The sequence below is a fragment of the Cucurbita maxima genome, unplaced genomic scaffold (assembly GCF_002738345.1).
Source record: "Cucurbita maxima cultivar Rimu unplaced genomic scaffold, Cmax_1.0 Cma_Scf00015, whole genome shotgun sequence".
NCBI lineage: Eukaryota > Viridiplantae > Streptophyta > Magnoliopsida > Cucurbitales > Cucurbitaceae > Cucurbita > Cucurbita maxima.
The window spans coordinates 4,470,667-4,489,916 of NW_019272031.1; the positions used below are offsets into that span (position 1 = coordinate 4,470,667).

The 19,250-nt window shown below is 36.5% G+C and overlaps 5 protein-coding genes across 10 annotated transcripts; 2 read left to right on the forward strand and 3 right to left on the reverse strand.

The window, feature by feature from the left end:
- Positions 1-203: 203 nt before the first annotated feature.
- On the forward strand, positions 204-4,327 carry LOC111490261 (protein IQ-DOMAIN 31-like). 6 transcript variants are annotated; one of them, XM_023138821.1, is made up of 8 exons: positions 205-324; positions 499-540; positions 1,159-1,260; positions 1,735-2,031; positions 2,242-2,445; positions 2,539-2,619; positions 2,734-3,826; positions 4,020-4,327. In XM_023138821.1, the coding sequence occupies exons 3-8, from the start codon at positions 1,177-1,179 to the stop codon at positions 4,049-4,051; spliced, it is 1,791 nt and encodes a 596-aa protein (XP_022994589.1). In that variant the 5' UTR covers positions 205-324; positions 499-540; positions 1,159-1,176; the 3' UTR covers positions 4,052-4,327. The 6 variants fall into 6 exon arrangements, with proteins under 6 accessions (XP_022994593.1, XP_022994589.1, XP_022994594.1 ...); XM_023138826.1 differs by having other exon boundaries at positions 2,545-2,619; XM_023138822.1 differs by having other exon boundaries at positions 207-324; positions 499-544.
- A 136-nt stretch (positions 4,328-4,463) lies between these two features.
- Positions 4,464-8,484, reverse strand: LOC111490280 (probable serine/threonine-protein kinase PBL3). The gene is made up of 6 exons (XM_023138855.1): positions 8,180-8,484; positions 6,723-7,057; positions 6,502-6,637; positions 6,290-6,426; positions 5,980-6,103; positions 4,464-5,418 (listed from the first exon to the last, which is right to left on the reverse strand). Exons 1-6 carry the CDS (start codon positions 8,241-8,243, stop codon positions 5,000-5,002), a joined length of 1,215 nt encoding a protein of 404 aa, XP_022994623.1. The 5' UTR covers positions 8,244-8,484; the 3' UTR covers positions 4,464-4,999.
- Positions 8,485-10,840: 2,356 nt separating this feature from the next.
- Positions 10,841-11,505, reverse strand: LOC111490325 (transcription factor PRE3-like). The gene is made up of 2 exons (XM_023138915.1): positions 11,223-11,505; positions 10,841-11,136 (listed from the first exon to the last, which is right to left on the reverse strand). The coding sequence occupies exons 1-2, from the start codon at positions 11,343-11,345 to the stop codon at positions 10,987-10,989; spliced, it is 273 nt and encodes a 90-aa protein (XP_022994683.1). The 5' UTR covers positions 11,346-11,505; the 3' UTR covers positions 10,841-10,986.
- Positions 11,506-15,687: 4,182 nt separating this feature from the next.
- LOC111490300 (glucuronoxylan 4-O-methyltransferase 1-like) lies at positions 15,688-16,783 on the forward strand. The gene has a single exon (XM_023138884.1). The coding sequence runs from the start codon at positions 15,715-15,717 to the stop codon at positions 16,576-16,578; it is 864 nt and encodes a 287-aa protein (XP_022994652.1). The 5' UTR covers positions 15,688-15,714; the 3' UTR covers positions 16,579-16,783.
- Positions 16,784-17,707: 924 nt separating this feature from the next.
- On the reverse strand, positions 17,708-18,839 carry LOC111490308. Its single transcript, XM_023138896.1, has 2 exons — positions 18,633-18,839; positions 17,708-18,367 (listed from the first exon to the last, which is right to left on the reverse strand). Exons 1-2 carry the CDS (start codon positions 18,798-18,800, stop codon positions 17,846-17,848), a joined length of 690 nt encoding a protein of 229 aa, XP_022994664.1. The 5' UTR covers positions 18,801-18,839; the 3' UTR covers positions 17,708-17,845.
- Positions 18,840-19,250: the final 411 nt, after the last annotated feature.

A 19,250-nucleotide genomic window follows, 5' to 3' on the forward strand; every position in this document is an offset into this window, starting at 1 on the left:
ATCCAACTGTTCTTCCATTTACCTCCACCGTCCGATTGAAACAACTCCCAAAGTATTCTAATCTAACGGTGTGGAAGAAACCCTTCAGCGGATTATTCTGGACTTCACCGCACTTTAGTGGATTTATTATTTTTCTTTTTTCAGTGGATTTTCCAGAGAGGTAAATTTATTCTTTTATTTATTTATTTATTTATTTTGAATTCGCAAATTGGCAGAGCAGAGTAAAGAAGCTAATCCATCCATACTTGCTCAAGAAAAAGGGGAAAAACAAAATGAAAAATTAAAATCGATGGAGCTTTGAATTTCACATTTTTTTCGCAGTTTGTAAGCTCTGTTCTTTCATTCTCTCGCGCTTCCTTCATTTCTTGCTCTGTTCTTTTGTTTTGTTTTTCCTTTTTTACTTTCTTGGCTACTGTGTAGATCTCTCTCTGTATTTCCAGCTGCTTGGTTTGCAGGGTAAGTTCATGTTGTTTCTCTGAGGCTTTGTTTTCTGTTCAGGAATGGTAGATTAGGGGTTTTGAAGTGGGCACATTGATTGAGGTGGGTAAGTTTCAGATCTGATGATGTGGGTGTTCTTGAACTTCGTTTTGTCTTTTGGGTTGTGTTTATTTCGGTGTGTTGTGGTGATTTTGTCGGTGGGGTTTCTTTAATTCATGGGCTTAGTTTGTTTTCTTCATGGGGTTTCTTAATATGTTGCTTTTGGGGTTGTTGTTCATCGTTGGTCGTGATCTATATGAATTGGGGTTTGTTTGATATGCTCATTTCTGATTGTGATTTGTGGAGCTTTGCTTTTTTTTTTCTTCAACTCATGTTGTTCTGTGATTGGTCTTTGAGCATTTGGACCCTCTGAGAGTTTGGATTTGGATGATTTGATCTGCTGCTTGTGGTGTTTCTTTCTGGGTCGGTGAAGTGAATGAGAGCACTGACTATGAGTGTGAGAGAGTCGAAGAACTTGTGCTGTTTTTGATTTTGTAGCTCACGGAAGGGAAAATGTTAGTTTATCTACCAAATTATGTTTAGTGTGGTGATGTTGTGAAGTTCGAGTGTGTTATTGAAGTTTTTCTTATTTGAATAAGCGATCTGAAGTGTTTGATGTTTCGTATTTACTGTCGAGAATTCGATATTGCTATATTGTTCAGTAAGATTTTATGTTTGCAGAGCTTGACCGTTTCAGCAATGGGGAAGTCGCCGGGGAAATGGATTAAAACTATCTTGTTTGGGAAGAAGTCTTCCAAATCTAATCTTTCTAAGAACAGAGAGGTAATGGAGGCTTCGCTATTGTTATGAATGTTTCCGAGTGTAACATAGGCGTCTTATCTAGCTGCCAATTTTCATTTTAAGGTTCCGTATAATTCACTCGAGCTATAGATTCATCTGGTTCGTCTTTTTTTCTGTTATCCAATGCCGATGTATTTTCATTTATCTCTGCAGTGCGCTTGTTCTAATTTGACTTCCAATTATATTTGTTGTCATCATACATCTCTCAGTTGTAAAATATTTTGAACTTCTAAATCATTATGCAAATATCTAATACGAGCCACAGACGTTCACGATCATTGGAACAATAGAAGTTAAGTCATGTTTGTTTGCCCACATGCTGACTTGAAGCGATGGCGTTCGGTTTCATGGCTGCAGCTTGAACCTCCATACTGTCAATATTGATGTTGTCGGTGGGAAACTGGATTGAACTGTAATACCAATTGTTTAATACGTCTCTCTTTTGATACTATGTAGAAAAATGGAAATGAGAAGGAAGTATTGGTTTCTGTCAAGGCCTCAGAGGCTACTTCTGTTATTACGCATACTGCAGCTTCAGAACCAACCCTAAATACCATTGAGACGAACGAAGTGGTGTCAAAAATTACCCACAATGAGGCAGCTAATGCATCGTGTGAAAGATCGATATCAATTACAGGAAATCAAGATGCAGAAATTCAAGGTTCTACGTGCCAAGATACACCATCTGATTCTGAGAGAATCCGTAAAGAGGAGGCTGCAACTAAGGCTCAGGCTGCGTTTAGGGGTTATTTGGTAAGTATAGTACTCGTCGTAATGTGGTTAAAGTATATGCTGTTTTTGGCCGGCCTATTCACTTTTCACTACTAATTATCTTTTGACGCTGGACACCCGTCGTCTTCAAAATTTTGATTATTGGACTTGATGAAATAATACTTGCACGTTGTCTTGCGTAATATGCTGTGTTGTCTTGAGATATTTTACTGACACAAATTTTGATTGAAGGCTCGCCGAGCATTCCGGGCCCTCAAAGGTATTATTAGGTTGCAGGCGCTTATTCGTGGTCACTTAGTGAGGAGACAAGCTGTTGCTACTCTATGTTGTATGCTTGGAATTGTTAAGTTTCAGGCTATTGCTCGGGGAAGGAGAGTGAGGCTTTCTGATGTCGGTCTCGAAGTGCAAAACAAATATAGATTAGTGCAGCTACAGGTACTGCAGAAAATTACACTGCTATTGTTATCTACATACATTTGTTTACGTTCTATGGGATTATATTTTGTTTAAATATCTTTTCAACATCAGGAACAACTATTAGTGGCTCCTGCTGGAGTAAGTCTCTCGACACGTATGTCGAAGCTTTCAGCAAATGCTTTCACCATTAAGGTAAGTTTAAGTTTATCATCACGTCATTCTCCGGACATGGTTCTACTAATGTTCATCTGTTAAATCTGCATCGAGTAGCAATGAATTTTGTCATTCATATATTCGTTCTTGTAGCTTGCTTCATCTACAACAGCCAAACCTCTGCAAATCTATTTTGATAATGAAGATGAAAATTCAGCCTTGAAATGGTTAGAGCGCTGGTCAAATTCTCGATTCTGGAAACCGATTCCCCCAGTAAAAAAGGCTGCAGAGTTTAAATCTCAAAGAAGGCTGAGAACTGGTCAAACGGGAGAGGGACATACCGTGAGGTCAAAACGCACGAGGAGAGTTCCCACTGTAAACAATGACAGTACTGTCCAATCATCTGCAGAAGTCGAGAAACCTAAACGTACATTTAGGAAAGCTTCAAGTCACTCAGCTGCAGAGCAGGCTCAGGAGAATCCTCAGATGGAGCTTGAAAAGGTCAAGCGCAGTCTAAGAAAGGTCCATAACCCCGTTCTCGAGAATCCTACCCCGATTGAAGCAGATGCGGAGAAGCCCAAGGAAAGTTCGGACAAGGTTTCTAATGGTCTAGGCCGTGACATTTTGGCCAGAGGTACTAATAATTCTTCTGAGAAAATGAAAAAAGAGGCTATCTCAACAATACCCGTCCAGCCTGATTTGGAAACAACTCCTGAGCCGATACCGATAAAAGAGGTACTTAATGTAACTAATGGTGATCCAGTTGTAGAATCACAGCCTTTGATTGAGGGCAATGATAAAGATAAGAGCATTGCTGGTAATGAGGCTGGTGTGGAGACTAAGCCTTTGACAGAGAGCTACCCTAAAGATGCCATCAACCAACTATTAACAAATGGGGAATCAAACCATAAGGAAGATACCGCTAACAACGAGAACCCGAAATCTGGTAGGAAAGGCTCTACTCCAGCCAAGCAAGAACGAGTGGAGAACGGGTTGCAACACAGTCCAACCATACCTAGCTACATGGTAGCAACTGAATCTGCAAAGGCAAAACTAAGAGCACAAGGATCTCCAAGATTCGAACAGGAGAGTGAAAGAAATAACAACAATCGACGACATTCTTTACCGTCATCCACCAATGCTAAACTCAGCTCACCGTCTCCACGAACACAAAGACTTGTTCAAGCAGGCGGTAAAGGCGGAAACAAAAATGACAAGGCACACATGGGATCCAGAGATGGAAATGGTAAAATACTCATCATCTTAGAAGCTACATATGACAGCTTTAGCATTGATATCGATGCGGAATCCCGTTCCAATAGGAATACGATTATATTCTTTTTACTAATCCACGGCATCCATTTGAATATCGTTTAGAATCCGAGTTTATTTGTCTTTGCATCCTGCTGAAACACCATATCTTTTGAAATTTATTGCAGGAAAGGTAATCCAAGCAGACTGGAGAAGGTAAGCATTGGCTTTTCAGTGACTGGGACCATCTTCAAGTGGGGCTGCTGAGGCCAGTATGGTCTTATCTGATTATCCTTTCATCTTGGTTGTTTGAGTGCATGTACATCATAGGTTTTATGTTTTTTTCTTCACTGTTTTCTGTTCTTTTTCATAAGTTTTTTGTGCTTCCATTACACATTATTTAAGGTACCTCTGTTCTAATACAGATTGTTTATACTGTATCTGATTGTGATTATCTTGTTCAATGACACCTTACTTATGCTGCTGCTCTCATGGATATTTGTGTGTGAATTCATCCAAGTTTGTGTGTGAATTCATCCTTTTTCTAGAATCAAAATTTGCTGCTGTTCTTCCTTGGGTTTCGCTTATTCTGATTCAGATACTGTCTTTGATGTTTATCTTTAAAGTGGAAATGTAGAAACTGAGATGTTTGTTCAATATTTTGTTCCTGAAAAAGGAAATGAATTGCTCAGCATCTGAAACCGATGCAACGGGCAAAGGTTGCTGAATTCAAGCCATTTCCGAGTACATTCTCGATGGTGAACATGTAAACAAGGTATACGAACTGCATTAAACTTGGAGCCAAGTGATATCTCATACAAACAAATAACACAATCACTCATAACCCCATCAATTTTGTTCGACTCTCAACCCGATGATTTTCCAAAATGAGCATGAGCTCGACCACCATGGGAATGGTGCGGCATAGACCATTATTGGGTTTGAGAAGGAATGTGACTTAAATTGTCGCATCTTAGCTTGAAATCCTTGTCATGTCCCTTCGTATGGATTCATTTATGTCCTCTTTCTTATCACGACTCTAATTCTCAATGCAAATCCCTCGGGATAAATGGCCAACCAAAGCAACTCTCTTAAATGGCTGATGCTACTCACTATTTCCATCCTTACTTTGTAAAGGTAATATCTCTGCAACATGTCCTTTGGGGTTTCATATGGATGGTAATGGAGAGCTCCCTTTCTGTGTTGTGGAATTTACAGGTGAAGGTAAATTATGTGTTATTGGGGACTTCGGCCCTGGACTGCTTGCTCTTTGGTTATCGGTGGGCTTAACCAGGAGCTGTTCCAGAGCATATAAAACTTCCGACATCAGTGGTCGGAATTTTGCCTCCCGAATGCACTGCAATGCAAGGACTGTAGTCATGTAAGCAGCTTTTTGCGGGTATTGGCCCTCCAACCTGGTGTCCATTATCCGAAATAACTTGCGCTTATCAGCTAGATAAGGTCTTGCCCAATCCACAAGATGTTGTTCGACACCGACTTTAGTTTTATCTACAACACGTCGTCCTGAGAGGAGCTCTAGTAGCACGACACCAAAGCTATACACATCACACCTGGCTGTTAGCATACCTGCATTGCGAAGGGAAAAGTGATATGAACATGTTTTGCCTAGGCTCGGGGGCACCGTAGTTCGAGATCAAACATTTAGAAACCCGTAGTTACAACAAAACTTTATAACTTTTCATTCAGTAAACGAAAAGAGACTAATGCTGTAACACAAGCCAATCACTAACAGATATTGTCCGCTCATCAGCCTCATGGTTTTAAAATGTTTCTACTAGGGAGAGGTTTTCACACCTTTATAAGAAATGTTTCGTTACCCTCTCCAACCAATGTAGGATCTCACACTCTACCCTCATGGAGGCCCAACGTCCTTGTTGGCACACCTCCCGGTGTTTAGTTATGATACCATTCATAATAGCCTAAGCTAACTACTAGCAGATATTGTCCGTTTTGGTCTGTTACGATCGCATCTACTCGGGAGAAGTTTTCATACCCTTATAAGGAATACGTTGTTCCCATCTCCAACCAACGTGAAATCTCACACATGCTCACAAATGCTCAAAAGGATACAAATTCAAAAGGCATCCCAATAAACCAGTGATTCTTAAAATGGGGCAGAAAGCATACCAGTGGCAATGTATTCTGGAGCAGCATAGCCTTGAGTACCAATGACCCGAGTGGACACATGACTCCGATCACCAGTTGGGCCTGCTTTAGCCAAACCAAAGTCCGAAAGCTTTGCATTGAATTCCTGTGTGCATAATAATTTCATTCTTACTGATCAGACAGCTAAACTTCAGTTATAAATTCACAACAGCTTGTATAGATTAGAACGAGAACGAGGAGGAAAAAGTGTTCGTATCTTCACTCTACTTCCTATTATGCTACTTTTTCGTACGTAAATATTTCGTTTACTCGAACAAAAGGATAGACATACAGAATCTAAGAGGATGTTTGAAGCCTTGAAATCGCGATAGATAACTGGCTCTGCGGAGTCGTGCAGAAAGGAAAGCCCTCGAGCAGCTCCGATAGCAACTTTGATCCTTCTTGCCCAAGAAAGTGGTCGTGCACCCACTGCATTATTGTATGACAGAGATAGTTAAGAACAAAGGTTAATGGTTGCAGTTAGCCAAAACGTTTCTGACTTACTTCTAAATAGATGATTTTCGAGGCTTCCTTTGGACATGTACTCATAGACGAGAAGTCGGCTCTCCCCGTCGAGGCAGAATCCGATTAGTTTAACGAGATGTGGATGATGAAGCTGACTGAGGTGAGTTACTTCTGACTGCAATCAATAGCAACCTGATTTACAAAGCCAACTATAAGCCCGAAAGATCAACGGGTCGTATAAAAAAGAACGAGAAAACTACCAGCCATTCCTTGTGGCCTTGAAAGCCTTCAGATTTAAGCTTCTTGACAGCAACAACCATTCCAGTTCCAGGCTTCACCGATTCGAGCGTTTGTTCATCGAGCCATCCTTTGTAAACATGACCGAACCCTCCTTCTCCAATGAGACTGTCGGGGCAGAAGCTTTTCGTGGCATTCTTAAGCTCACTGTATGTGAAGGCTTTCAGATTTGGAGACAACAATATTTCACCTTCAGATCTTTTAGGTTGAAGACCTCTAGATGGAGTATTCCCACCAAGTGCTGTTGCTCTCAAAGTAGCAGTTGAATGACCTTTCCTATCTTGATTATTTGGTGTTTCTGCAAGGGATAACAATCACAATTACATAATACAAAGATCAATGTTTGAGCTAAAGTTCATTAACAAGATCACAGCCTCCTTCGCACAGTCCGATCCCACTGGGTTCGAGTGTTTGCAACATATCGTATCTTATGCTCGTTGTCTCTCGAACTCCCATGCATTAACCCCAAGCGAAAATTTCTCCAATGTTCCATAGCCTACTATAACTTAGTTTCGGTTTATTATGCACTAGATAAACTGAGGAGAGTAGCTAACTCTTACTGAATAGTACCACCATTTGTCTCACAGTCACTGTGAGATCTCACATCGATTGGAGAGGAGAACGAAACATTCTTTATAAGGGTAGGGAAACCTCTCTCTAGCAGAGGCGTTTTAAAAACCTTGAGGAAAAAGCTTAAAGAGGACAATATCTGCTAACAGTGAGTTTGGGTTGTTATAGCCACCGTCTCACCGTCTATCTACCTCCTAGGAAACACATTATGATCTTCAAACCAGTTGCAGTTCATTCGAAAGCAAGCATATAAATAAATAAAATCTTGACCCGCCAGTTGTTTCATCTATCTCTTCGTGAGACAAGTTATTTAGTAGTCCAACCCTACCGTTAACATACATGGTCCTTTTTGGGCTTTTCCTTTCGAATTTTCCTCAAGGTTTTTAACTCCAACAGATGTGTGATCTCACAATCTATCTCCTTGGAGACCCAATGTCCTCTCGCACTTAGTTCTCTCTCCAATCAATATAGGATCTCACAATCCATCCTCTTCTGGGACCCAACGTCCTTGCTGGCACATCACTTAGTGTCCACCCCTACAGGGCTCAATGTCCTCGCTAGCAACTTACAAAGCTAAAACTACGGCATGGGAATTAAATCCAAGCTAAGAGGGGAACAGAATCCAAGCTACAAAAAACGTCGCATAAATGGGAACACAATAGCAGAGAAATCACAAGCAAAACCAAAAAAGCGCTACAATCCATTCATCCATGAAAAACCCTAAACAAAGAAATCCCGGAAAGTTACCATTTCCAAACCACAAAACAAAGATCACAAACTAAAAGATGGGGAAAAAGGAGAAGAATCCATGGAATCAACAATGAAAATGGAATTAGGGCAAAGAAATTACCAGAATTAGGGAGCGATTTGAGAGAGCTATTAACCTTAACGCGAGCTTGGAGGCAATTACCCATTGGAAAAAACGAGAGCGAAAGCAAGACGAAGGCAACAACAAGAACAAGTACGAAGAACTCTGAAAATATTGCAGAGTTCGAATCGTTCTAGTGACGCTTCTCTCGCTTCTCTTCGAGCATCGGGCGCTTCTTCTCGCCCAGTTATGGAGGTTAACATCAAATCTGAACCAATGCAACAAAAATTGAACATCATTCTTTTGTGACAAAAATAGATTTTCGTCTGATTTTTATTTAAGGAAAAAAAAAAAAAAATAGAGATAGTGACGCCGGAAGAACGAAAAGGGAGAGGGATGAGAATGTCGATGTCAAAAAATGATAAATTGCTGACGTGTAAGTACCGGGACACACTGCGCCGGCGACAAGCAACTCCGTTAAATACACTTTTACTAAAATGCCCCCAACTTTTATTATATTAAATTAATTATACCATATTGTTATCAATAAAAATTAAAAAAAAAAAGGAGAAATTTAGGAAAATGTAAAATGACATTTTTAGGAAAATACTTTTTTTTTTCAACTTAAAATTTTAGTTAAAAATGATTTTTCTCGAGACGTGGAAGCTTTTTCTGTGCTCGTCTCTTCTTGCAAAAATTTTCATTTATTTTTGTTAGAAATTAGTGGAAATTAAATTTTTTTAGAAATTTTTTATAATCATTTTTATTCTGATCCCTTAAATAAGGAAACTTTATTATAAAACGGGTTTATAACAGAGTATTTAGTATTATGACTGGTTTTATGATAGTTAGGTTATGTTGGTTCTGTGAATAGGCTTTAAGTGCGATTTTCTGGAAGAATGAAATATCATAAGTGAAATTGAATTTTGATTAATAAGAACGATCCGCTAAGGTAAGCTTACGACCACTAAGACGATCTCTTAAGAATTTCTTTTAAAAAAAAATGTGAGTAACAACAAAATATGTTGGAAGAACCATATTGGTTTGTGAGGATAGTCTTTACTCTTACAAAAACATGTACACCGGGGATAATCTACCCTCTCAGAAACATGTCAAAACAATAGACAACATGACCATATAACAAAAACAAAACACAGGAGAATGTTAAATTGTCAAAAATAGAGGACGTTAAAAATATCAATTATTTTTAAACTCAACTATCCACAAATTAAATAAAAAAAAAGTAATTATAATTATTGATATTTTTCAATTATAAAACTTACGAAAAAAAATGAAAATTTGATGACCGCCCCCATAGCATGTTGCCACCAAGAGCAGAACCCCATATTTCTTCTAGAGAATCTCCTAATTGTTCCAGAGCAATTAGAAAGAGATTCTTTAATCAGAAAGAATTCAGTTCAGGTGTGGGATACCTATCTAGAAGTTTTCGCAACTCAATCATGTATGATGGAATCATCAAAGATTTGACCTTTTCGAACTCTGTCTGTAACTCACTATAGGCTCGAGAAACAAAGAGAAGATGTGTATGAACGAGATATACAGCAACAAGAAGAAGGAAAAGGATTGAATAGCGGAACTCCCGAACATTTGGCGATCTCAGATGTGTCGATATCGATGGTGACTCATTATTTCGATGAATCATTTCTTCGGGTCCAGTCTACATTGCTACCCAATCTTTTTCATCAGAGAAAAATTATTAAATTATTTATGTCTATTTATTATCCTTATCTACCCCTTATCACATACATATCTAATAATTTATCAATAGATATGATAAAATCAATAAAAATTAAGTTCGTTTACCTTATTAGCACGGAACAGATATAGCATAGCTCTCCTTTATGTACTACATTCATATCACGTATCGAAATAAATTTAACAAAAAAAAAATCGATTTTCAACATTATTTATTTATTTATTTTCTAATGAAAAATATGCTCTAAATCAATTTTAAAAGAAAAAACAATCTAAAAAAATAGGTAATGTTAAAATATATATATATATATATATATATATATTTATTTATTGTGATTATTCCTAAATTTCGAAAATTATACTCATAAAAATCATAAATTAATAATTATATCAATTTTGTTAATAATCATATGAATTAAATTTTTGAACGAATAATTTAAATCATCTGTTTCAAATAAATAATAAATTTTAAATTGTGTTAAAATCGATGCATTAAATATTGAGATTTATTTATTTATTTATTGGTGTGGTTGAATGCTGTTCACGCGTGCTTTCAGAAGCAGCAGCAGCTACACTCCCATTTTGTTTTCATATTCATTGCTTTTCTTTAGGGCATCGCCCACATCTATATATATATATATATATATATATATTTCTTCTTATCCTTTTCCCCATACTTTCCTTCCAATTCATAGCCACACACCACACAACAACAACGTGCCGTTTACTTTCGATGCTTGATCAAGATCCCACACTAGTTAAAAAGAAAAACGAATCATTCTTTATAAAAATGTATAAACTTCTTCTCGTGAGGCGGACGACGGTACGTAACGAGCCGAAACAGACAATATCTATTAACGGTGAGCTTGGGCTGCTATAGATTCTTTCGGGTCGTGTTCTTCTAGTTGAGAGAATGCAAATTTTCAAGTGTACAAGTCATGAAACCCTTTAACGCATCTATTAACGCATCGATACTGTTAGATTAGCTTAACGTAATCAAAAACCCGAGTTTTTTTTGTTCTTTTTTCTTATTGAAACCCTTTAACGAGAAACTTTTACAAAACCCAAAAACCCTAAACCAGCAAACATGTAATTAATTATAACAACATCATATCATATCATTATTAAACATCTCACTGTGTGAGCAAGCTTCTTATAATGGCTGCTTGAGCTGTGTCAGATGTCGCTAACAACTCCGACAATCTCTCACTCAGATCGTCTACTTCTCTATGTAAACTTCGAATGTAGTTGCATGTCTCTTGCAATACCTTTGCAGCTGAAACCTACAAAAGAAGAAGAAGAAAAGTTATAATGGGTCTATCTCGAATCTCGTTTTAATACCATGTTAAATTTGAACGTTCGTACATACCTTATCAGAATGGCGGTTACGAATCTCGGGTAAGAGCTGTTGCAGCTTATGAACGAGGTCAGTGATTTGCTCGTCGCTAATTCTTACCGCACTCGATTGCCTCGAACGAGATATGCCCGACATGTTCTTATAGATAATGTCGAAAAAAGCAGCTAGCTTTACAAACGAGAGTGAGAAAAGAGGTAAAGGGTTTGTTTCTAATGTTTGTTTAAGCTATAAAAAGGAGTTAAAAATGGGAAAGGAACAAAGAGAAGGAAGGGATCTAAAGAAGAAATGCATGGGAGAAAGCTGTGGGCTAAGAGCTCTATTTAAATAGGGTTTTGGGAATGCTCCATTTTTGTTGTCTTTGCATACAAATCACAAGTGGGTCTTGGATCATCTTAGTTAGTGAACTCTCTGGGGACTTTGATGACAACCATGTGTACTTTCGATTATAAAATAACCATAATAGGCATCTTTTTCCATTGGTGCGATCACTTCTGGATTCGAACGTCTAACTTTTTAGTTGATATACGTCTCAATCAGTCTCGTGCCTGTCATGACTTCCCTTTTCTATTCTTAACTTCATTTGAGAGTTTTTTTCATATACTAAGAAGAACCCGGTCCAATCAAATGGGTTATAGGGTTTACTGGCTAAGCTTTACTTCAATGCCTATGTCGTGGTCGATGGTTATGTCATTTATAGCTAGAAGAGACATTACAATCCTAACCCTTTTCAGAAGAAAATCCGATAATTTTAAAATTTATGGAATAAATATCAATATATACTAATTTTGATATTAACAAAAAATAACATAAAATTCTAAAAAATAATAAAAAAGCATTATATATAATAAAATAATAATTAAAAAAAAAAAAGGAAATGGGCCTACGTGGAGGAATCGGAACCCGAGGGATAAATAAATGGGTTGACTAGTCAAAGTTGATAAGTGCTTCCATGTTCGCGAGATTTACAACGTGTCACGCCAAACATCTCCATACATTACATGCACCGACTTTTTCCCCCCACATTTAATTATTTATTTTTATTTTATTTTCCGAAAAAATCCCCACCGTTGGATCCTAAATTCCATTTCATCTTTATTATTTATCAAATTAGGAAATTATTTAAATTATGATTATAATATATATACAATTTTTGGAAGTTGAGAGCAAGTTGACTACGGAAGACAGAACATTTGCAGGTAAATAAAATTAGAAAATTAAAATTAAAATTAAAAAAGAAATTAAAAAAATAATTAAGAAAAAAAAGGAGATTTAAGATGACAATGAAATCTCGTGGCAGAGAGATCTGATTTTGCTTTGCATTTGGAGAAATATTATTCTTCATTGTCACGTGCTTATGACTCCACGTCATCATTTCCCAATCCCAATATAAATAATTTTATTTTTTTAACATTAAATATTTTTAAATGTTTGTTTACAACAATTTTTGCCTTTTAATTATTAATAATTAAAAGACGACATGTATTTGAGAAAATTATTTTTATATTATATGCTCAAACAAAAAATAATATTTTTTATGTTTATTATTGTATTAAAAATAAATATAATATTCCATGTTATAAATTTAATTTTTAGGGATGTTATAGATTTTATTTTAATTGATAATAATTTATTTATTTGTATTAAAAATTGTGTTGACGTAGATGACACAACGTATTTATAGATATTTTACGAGTGTAGTATACAGGTAGAAGAACTGATTTGAACGGATAAACTAGTTGAGCGGATTTGTTTGCCTTTACCAGTTGAGCAAACCAATCAAAAAGCTTGATTGTGAATTTATTTGAGGTTCTCGTACTAACACGACAATGAGTACGTTTACGTCGATGTATCTGCTTCAACTTTATCTGTTACCAGCTGGTGAAGGAACCTATACTTTTGTCACTATAGAGGCTGAGCTATAGTTAATTTTTTTTTTTTTTTGTAATAATTAATAATTTCTACATGATTGAATAGGAAAACATGAGAATCCATTATTGAAAATAGTCAAAGGAGTAGTTATGCTATTATTTTATTCGTTGCAAAACATAAGTTAAAATTCAAGTTTGGTATTTGATGGTCTCGACATTCTTCTGTATCTTCTACGTCATGATTATTTACCCATTTGAGTTGTTTATAAAAGTGAAGACTTGTAACAGTCAAAGCTCACTGCTAGTAGATATTGTTCGCTTTGGTCTGTTATATATCGTTGTCAGCCTCATAGTTTTAAAACACGTCTACTAGGGAAAAGTTTCCACACCCTTAGAAGTAATGCTTCGTTTCCCTCTCCAACCGATGTGGGGTCTTATAAGACTATACCCACAAACAACTCGAGTCATTTTAACATGAGATTTCCACACCCTTATAAGGAATGCTACTTGTAACAGTCTAAGCTCATTGCTAGTAGATATTGTTTGCTTTGGTCTGTTACGTATCGTTGTCAGCCTCATAGTTTTAAAAAGCGTCTACTAGGGAGAGGTTTCCATACCCTTATAAGTAATGCTTCGTTTCTCTCTCCAACCAATGTGGGGTCTTATAAAATTATACCCACAAACAAACCCGAGTCATTTTAACATGTTTTGTCATCACTCACATATTCATTAGAAATTTTTTCGGGCTTGCTTAACTTTGAAGTACATATGTAACTTCAACTCACAACTTTAAAACACGTCTGCTAGAAGTAGTTCCACACCTTTATAAATAGTGTTTTGTTCTCCTTTCCAACTAATGTGGGACATCACATCATATGATTGAGTTATCCAAAATGAAAGTACATTTTGTCAGTATAGATAGAAACTTCAATTCTTGTAACCATTGGATTATGATTTTTTTTAATTAATTACTAAAAAAATATAAATAAACAAATTAATAAGGTTTGTAATACTCAGAATTAAGATATTATAATTTATTTATAGGTTATTGGTTGGAATCTCTAATATTTTATTTAAAATATCTGAAACATAAATATTATTTTATTATGATACGGAATAAAATTAAGTAATTAGAAAATAAAAAGGGAAACAAAATGATGGAAAAGGCAGCGTGCACATGAATCATTAACAGCCAGAAACCCCATTTTTTTTTTAATTTTTTTAATTAAAAAAATGAATTTTAAATTATTTTTAGAAAAAGACTGGCATTATTTAATTAATTAAGATGAAAAATTAGTACTGATTTGGGATTTATTTTATGTATTATTTAATCCTTTGGAACGTGAAGAAATTATTTATGAAATTGTTTTGACTCAAAATCACGTGGGAAAAGCTTAAATAATAATAATAATATTTTAAAAATTATGTGCTACTAAATATTTTTTTTATTTTTATCAAAATAAATATAATTTAATAATAATTGACGTATATATTTAATTTTTTTTTATATTTTATATTTATTATACTAAAAAAAACATTATATTCTAAGATGGATCATAATAATGGAAAATATTTTGGGTTGGAATTGTGTAATTTTTTCCTTACTAATTTTATTTTTTTATGTATATTTTAATTTTTTTTGGAAGATAATATATTATTAAAACGAGAGGATCTCACAGCTTGGTAACGAAGCAACGAGAAAATAATTAATGACTAAGATGACAAATAATTTAGGGAGAGGTAGGACTCGAACCATAAAGATGTAAGTTTCGTTCCGTCCAATTATGATGATAAGTTGTATACTAGGCTAACCTCTAAACACGAAAGAACAAGCCATGAAACAAAGAAGAAGAGAGGCTCGAGGCCGACCATAGGATTAGCCTCTCAAGGAGACACGAGCCATTTGTGCCCTTGTTTCTTCCCGCCTAATCATGATTTTTCTATCTCCATAAGAAAAAGTTCTCTTTTGGATGGTAACAGCCCAAACCCATCTTTGAACTTTCCTTTTCGTGCTTCTCCTCAAGGTTTTTAAAACGCGTATGCTAGGGAGAGGTTTCCACACCCTTATAAAGAGTGTTTCATTCTCCTCCCCAACTGATGTGGGACATCACATGGACAATTGTGGGTAAGAAGAGAATCAAACCTCGACACCGACGTTCAAAGCTACATTCTCTAATCCTCTAAGCTACAAACCCTACCTTGTTTCCACTGAACCTATTCTCGAGAAACCCTAAAAAAAAAGAACTTTTCCTCTCCTAGCTATTTACCATTTCGGGTTAGGAAGATAAGCTTAATTTGGGCCCTTGACGCCTCCAAAACGTGATTTCTAGGTAGATATAATTTATAAGACCAACCAAACCTATAAATTACCGATATTTGAAAGATTTATACTTCCAACGAACCTCGATTTATCCATATAATTCACCAAAACAATGAAAAAGAACAAAGTTTTGATGGAACTCCACACCAAACCATGAACAACATTACCCATTGTTGCTTCATTCAAAATATTAGCTGATTTCTTGTCACAATCCCCTACCAAAATCTCACCTATTTCCACCCATTCTTCCACTCTAAGCTATGCCAATCACTAAATAAAACTCTATTCAATCACAAACCCCTTTACTTCACTCAAAATGAGGCCTAAAACACATCCTATGCACCAATTTCTCAACCTCAAAACCCTAATTTTAGCTCTATTTCTTTCATTGTTCTTCATTTTCCTCATGAAATCTACCATTTTTGATTCATCCACACAAAACCCATCTCAAAAGTTTCAATCTTTTTCATCACAAGCTCCAAAAAATTGCACCCCATGCAACAAAATCCCTCGCTCTTTATCCCATGCCCTAATCCATTACGCCACCTCTTCCATAACCCCACAACAAACCCTAAAAGAAATCATGGTGGCAGCCTCGGTCCTCGCAGTCCGGTCACCATGCAACTTCCTCGTCTTTGGTCTCGGTCACGATAGCCTCATGTGGGCTACATTAAACCATGGTGGCCGGACGTTATTCCTCGAAGAAGATGAATCATGGATTCAACAAATACATCGTCGTTTTCCGATGTTGGAATCTCGACATGCTTGCTATGATAGCAAGGTCCAACAGGCTGATAGTTTGATGGATGTCGGAAAAGGACTGGAGTGTAGGGCAGTTGGTGACCCGAAATATTCAGTGTGTCAACTAGCACAAAAGGGTCTCCCAGAAGAAGTGTATGACATGAAGTGGGATTTGATTATGGTGGATGCACCGACTGGGTACTACGACGATGCGCCGGGGAGGATGACGGCGATCTATACAGCGGGGATGATGGCGAGGAATAGGGAAGAAGGGGGAATTACAGATGTTTTTGTGCATGATGTGAATAGAGAAGTGGAAGATAAGTTTTCAATGGAGTTTTTGTGTGAAGGTTATATGGTGAAACAAGAAGGGAGATTAAGGCATTTTAGAATTCCTTCTCATAGGGATGAATTAGATAAACCCTTTTGCCCATTTTAATCTCAAGAATATTACGTGGGTCACGTTACGAGCGTTTTACCCATTTTAATCTCGAAAATAATGTGGGTTAGGTTTCGAGCGATTCTTATGAGATGTGTAACGATTGTGTTCTATCAAAAAAGATGAAATAGATTCAAAGGAGCAGTGTGAGGGCATTTTGGTCATTTTATATATCATGAACGTTCAGAAGAGATTTCAAGTTAAATGCCGAGTTTTATTAATTTTTAATAAAATATATTTTTTTAGAAAAATAAACATTGCCCTAATTCTAGTAAATACATTTCATATCTAAATCACTTTTTAATGAGAAAAATAAAATAAAAATATCTAAATTTTTCTTTAATCTCTACCTTTCATAGCAATAAACCCTTATTTAAAAATGTAATTAATATTGCAATAAAGAAAACTACGGTTATAGTTCATTACATTCTTTTTAACAATTAATTTATTTTGGTCTAATTTGGATATAAAATATTTGACCAAAAAGTAAAATAAAATCTTTATTGTTTTTTTTTAAATCTCATATTAATTGGAGAGGAGAACGAGACATTCTTTATAAGAACGTGAAAACCTCTATTTAGTAAACACATTTTAAAATCGTGAGGCTGACGGTTGATACGTAATAGGCCAAAACGGATAATATGTGCTAGAAGTGGGCTTGGACGGTTACAAATGGTATTAGAGCCTGACATGAGGTAGTGTGTCAATGCGATCATTGGCCTCTAAGGGGGTGGATTGTGAGATCTCACCTTGGTTGGAGAGATGTAGAAACATTTCCCTAGTAGACGTATTTAAAAATCGTGAGGCTGACGACGATACATAATAGGTCAAAGTGGACAATATCTGCTAGAAGTGGTTTGGGCGGTTACAAATGGTATTAGAGTCGTACGTACACTGGCCTTCAAGGGGGGTGGATTGTGAGATCTCACATTCGTTAAAGAGGGTGTGGAAACATCTCGGTAGTAGACGCGTTTTTAAATCATGAGGATGACGATGATTCGTAACGGACAAAAGTTGACAATAGCTGCTAACAGTGAGCTTGAACTATTACATGTTTAAATCTTCGTCTCCCGAATTTAAAATTTAAAAAGTGAACCACTACTAGAGAAGGAAGCAATATTTTAATCTCCGAGTCATGTCATGTCGACCCACAACCCTAATCTATTCAAATTTTTCAACAATATTATTGAATTTAGTTCGTAAAGTATACATTATTTTACCTCTCGTGGTAATAAAGATGTAATCTTTACTTATTAAGACCACGAATTTAAACGACATCACGATCCGTTTTTCCATCACTTGGTCTTTTAGAAACAAAGTCAAGATTATAAAGGACAGGAACCATCACTACAGAGCTCAAGAAAACAAGCAACGGCCCACAAGTCCAAAGCAACAAAGGCAGAGCCGAATAAAAGAGTCTATTCCCAACGGTGTTCAAAACACAGCCTTTGTCCAAAAGGTCCACCAAATGGTGCTCTGTTAGCACGGACAAGGGCTGCAATGGGGCGCTGATCAGAAGGCTGGCTTGGTTCATGAACTTGATGGACAAGGAATGGCAGAAGAAGGAGAAGATGAAGATGGTTAGGATTGTTACGAACTTTAGAACCAATGTGAACTCCCCGTGCGCGCCGTAGACGGTGTCAGTTAGTGGCTTTTTGATGCTGTATGAGCTGCTGAGGACGGCGGCGAGCCCCGCGCAGAGGAGGATTGAGGTGGTCGCCATGAGGCTTGAACCCATGATCATGTTTCTAAATGTTTGAATTGCGATGATGCTCTTCTTGTCTATGTCCTTGAGAATATTAATTATTCTTAATTTTCGTAATAATCTTAAAAGTATAGTAGAATTGGGTGGGTTGTGAATCGTATTTTTGGGTTGGTCGGGTGACCCGAGCATAAAAGTTCCAACCCATAAATCGAGATCAATTTATATATATAGATAGATAGATAAATCTACGATTCGAAAATTATATGGAATATGATAATAAGAGTTCAATAAGATGACGACCGAAAAAGTGATGGCGACATGACTTAGAGATGGTAAAAAAGGAAAATACCCCGAGCATGGCAGCGATCCACGGGCGGCGGAGGGCAGCATTAACTCCGATGATGGTGGCGAGTGGCTGAGTCTTAACCTTGTACCATAACCAAGCATGATAAGTGAAGTTTAAGAGAAGACCAAGAGGAATCAATATAACATCCAAATAATAATTCTTCCACTCCATTGTTAGTTTATTTGGAGGTATTGGTTGATTGGGCTTAGATATTTGAAGAGGATAATGCATCTTTAGCCTTTGATTAGTCTTTTAGTCTATAAAAACCAAGCCAAGTACCATTAATATTTAGTTGACTAAATTAATATGGTTAAAAACTTATCGTTATAAAATACGCAACTATAAAATCTACGCAACTATAAAATCACCTTAAATAGGTTTGTAATGAAGGAAGTTACGAGTAAAAGTAGTTCGATTAAGTCTAGGGTCAGTTAGGTCCAAAACCTAGGTCATAGAATATTTGCCTTGCAAGCAAAATGGTTAATCATTGACGGATCATGCTTGAATGAAAATTTTCTTAAGATGCATGCGTGTAAGCACAAAGTATGCTGGTAATGTGAAAGGAATGCAAAAGAAATATCGGAGCTATCATGTGTATTGCAAATCCTGAACGGAATTCTG

Coding starts and splice junctions, on each gene's coding strand:
- LOC111490280 (XM_023138855.1), bottom strand. CDS start 8,243: ATGGGTAATTGCCTCCAAGCTCGCGTTAAGGTTAATAGCTCTCTCAAA. Junction 7,058..8,179: donor CAAATCGCTCCCTAATTCTG/GTAATTTCTTTG, acceptor TATCCCTTGCAG/AAACACCAAATAATCAAGAT. Junction 5,419..5,979: donor TCCAGAATACATTGCCACTG/GTATGCTTTCTG, acceptor TTCGCAATGCAG/GTATGCTAACAGCCAGGTGT.
- LOC111490300 (XM_023138884.1), top strand. CDS start 15,715: ATGAGGCCTAAAACACATCCTATGCACCAATTTCTCAACCTCAAAACC.
- LOC111490308 (XM_023138896.1), bottom strand. CDS start 18,800: ATGGAGTGGAAGAATTATTATTTGGATGTTATATTGATTCCTCTTGGT. Junction 18,368..18,632: donor GGATCGCTGCCATGCTCGGG/GTATTTTCCTTT, acceptor AATATTCTCAAG/GACATAGACAAGAAGAGCAT.
- LOC111490325 (XM_023138915.1), bottom strand. CDS start 11,345: ATGTCGGGCATATCTCGTTCGAGGCAATCGAGTGCGGTAAGAATTAGC. Junction 11,137..11,222: donor GTAACCGCCATTCTGATAAG/GTATGTACGAAC, acceptor CTTCTTTTGTAG/GTTTCAGCTGCAAAGGTATT.
- LOC111490261 (XM_023138825.1), top strand. CDS start 1,177: ATGGGGAAGTCGCCGGGGAAATGGATTAAAACTATCTTGTTTGGGAAG. Junction 2,032..2,241: donor CTGCGTTTAGGGGTTATTTG/GTAAGTATAGTA, acceptor TTTTGATTGAAG/GCTCGCCGAGCATTCCGGGC. Junction 2,620..2,733: donor CAAATGCTTTCACCATTAAG/GTAAGTTTAAGT, acceptor TCGTTCTTGTAG/CTTGCTTCATCTACAACAGC.